The following is a 2500-nucleotide window of genomic DNA, read 5'->3' as shown; positions in this document are numbered from 1 at the left end:
CAGGTAGATGCCGTCGCCCTGGGAACCGCTGTCCGGCTTGACGATGAAGGTCGGCCGCGGCGAGGAAGGGTCGCAGTCCTTGGCCAGGCGGATCTGAGACGGGAAGAAAGAAATGGAGGAACAGGAGGATGAGGAGAGGAAGACGAAGAAGAGGAAGAACAGGGAGAGGAAGGGGGGGGAGAAGAAGGGAGAGGAAGATGAGGAGGATGAGGAGGAGAAGAGGGAGAGGAAGATGAGGAGGAGAAAAGGGAGAGGAAGGAGAGGAGGAGAAGAGGGAGAGGAAGATGTGGAGGAGAAGAGAGAGAGGAAGATGAGGATGAGGAGAGAAAGACGAAGAAGAGGAAGAAGAGGGAGAGGAAGGGGAGGAGGAGAAGAAGAAAAAATAGTAGAAGAGGAAGCAGAAGATGAAGAAGAAGAATAAAGAAGAGAGGAGAAAAATAAACAGGGAGAGAACAGGGGGATGAAGTTAGAGAAGCAGAAGAAGAGAGGAGAAAAAGAATACATTTGCATAAAAGAGTTGAAAAAGGGAGAGAACAGGGGGATGAAGTTAGAGAAGCAGAAGAAGAAGAGAGGAGAAAAAGGATAATTAAGAGGTCAAGACAGAGAGCCAGAGGAGGAGGAGGACAGCGAATCAATACTCGGGAGCATTCAGGGCTGGACTGATGTGCACGGACTCACACACTTGTAGACCACACACACTGCAATAAGGATGCCTGACGCACCCACACTGTGAAGCACCAGAGCCCAGGCGGAGATCCCATCAACCTCCCGTTGTTCCATTACAAACATCCATTCAGCCCTGTTGGCCTCCGCAACAACACAAATGACAAACGACTCCTCCGACTCACACAAGCAGAGGTCTCGCACATAATCACTGCAGGGAGCCGCCAGCGCCGTGGAACAGCTTCAATTTAAAAGTCCTTTTGTTAGACTGGAGTAATTGCAATCAGAGAGAGCACAAAGGCAGAAGCGTCCACACAAAGATTCTAATCAGAAGACACGCTCCGGTCGGAGGAGACGAGGAGCGCTGTGGGAACGGCCCGCGTTTCACAGAGCTTCACTCTGGCGCAGTTTACGAATAATCACACGGATGATCAGCAGCGATGAGTTAAACAAGAAAACACATCGTGACTCAGCAGTTTTGCAACACACACACACACACACACACGCCACACACACACCGCGACGACACCACACAATAACACGCACACACACACACACACACACACACAAACACACAAACACACATACACACAGGCACACATTTTACTTCTTTATTTGTGTCCACAATTCAGAATAGATATAGATATGGACACAAATTTGACAGGTGAAATAACTGTTCTGACAAGATCCAGTCATGTGACTCTGTTGACAATAACAAAGTTTGCTCTTTTAATAAACATTGAGGACCTTGGCGACTGCCTCCTGTAAGAACTCATCCCTTGTGCCTGAAGATCCTCTCAGTGCCTAAACCTGTCTCCCCCTATGAGAGTGCCATCGGCTCCCATTGCTATATCATTCCCTGCTACCTACAGTACACACCACAGTGTCACACTGCAGCCCCCTACAGGCCTGCATGGGAACTACTCGAGATATTCTCCAATACTGCACAGCTCGTCAAACTGCATTTACTGATAACGATCCAATCAGGGAGCTTCTCCAGGCGTCGTTTCCATCCCTAAAACAACAGCGAGATTCGGGTGTGATGACTACTTGGCAATTACGTGACAACATCGTCCATGTGTGCGTTTTAATCAAATTTGAATTAAAACACGAATAACTAGGGCTTTATTAGACTGTCAAAAGAAGAGTTCAAAAGTTGTGAGAAGCTGCATGCACTGGATGCAAAAGTAAGCATATAGCAACACGTAGCAACACGTAGCAACACATTGCCTTGAGCAGTGGTTCTCAACACTAGTGTGCCGTGAGGCAAAGTGAAGTGTGCCATGGAATTTTGAGGAACCTAATGTGCTTTTATATTCATAAAATGAGCTAGGGAGCTAGTTTTAAATGCATCAGTAACACAGCTTCTTGATTAACAAGCTCAATCAACATCATGAGAGGATATGCCTGTGGTCTCACTCATTTATCACTGTGATCTCAGCGCATGAACACCGTATAGAGATGAATATGGACATGAGAATGATAATACACTCCTGTTATTGCTTAGGGAATAATGTGTGTGACATGCTTTACAATCAGTAACTCAAATCCGGTGTGCCTTGGCGTTTTGGTTTGATATTTGGTGTGCCTTTTAGCCCAAAAAAGGTTGAGAATCTCTGGTCTAGAGGGACACATTCATGTAGACAATCAGACAAAATAAACTTTGCTTTGGCAGGATGTGAATATGCAACTGTGGATATATATGTGTATGTGTGTGCATGTGTATGAGTGTGTGTGTGTGTGTGTGTGTGGGGTGGGTGGGGGGGGGGGTTCTTTCCTCACTGTCAAAATCACTGTGTGAAGCCCCAGCTGTGGCGCAACTGGCTGGGGCACCTGC

General features: G+C 47.0%; 1 protein-coding gene across 1 annotated transcript in view; it reads right to left on the bottom strand.

The window, feature by feature from the left end:
* ttll11 (tubulin tyrosine ligase-like family, member 11) overlaps positions 1-2500 on the bottom strand; it is a 34463-nt gene that overhangs the window by 17997 nt on the left and 13966 nt on the right. The window contains 1 exon segment of the mRNA XM_048259738.1: positions 1-93. This exon segment is cut by the window's left edge and continues 57 nt beyond it. Coding sequence (XP_048115695.1) covers positions 1-93 — 93 coding nt within the window.

The sequence above is a fragment of the Alosa alosa genome, chromosome 12 (assembly GCF_017589495.1).
Source record: "Alosa alosa isolate M-15738 ecotype Scorff River chromosome 12, AALO_Geno_1.1, whole genome shotgun sequence".
Taxonomy (NCBI): domain Eukaryota; kingdom Metazoa; phylum Chordata; class Actinopteri; order Clupeiformes; family Clupeidae; genus Alosa; species Alosa alosa.
The sequence above is the reverse complement of the archived record's forward strand: the minus strand, read 5'-3'. Positions and strand labels throughout refer to the sequence as shown.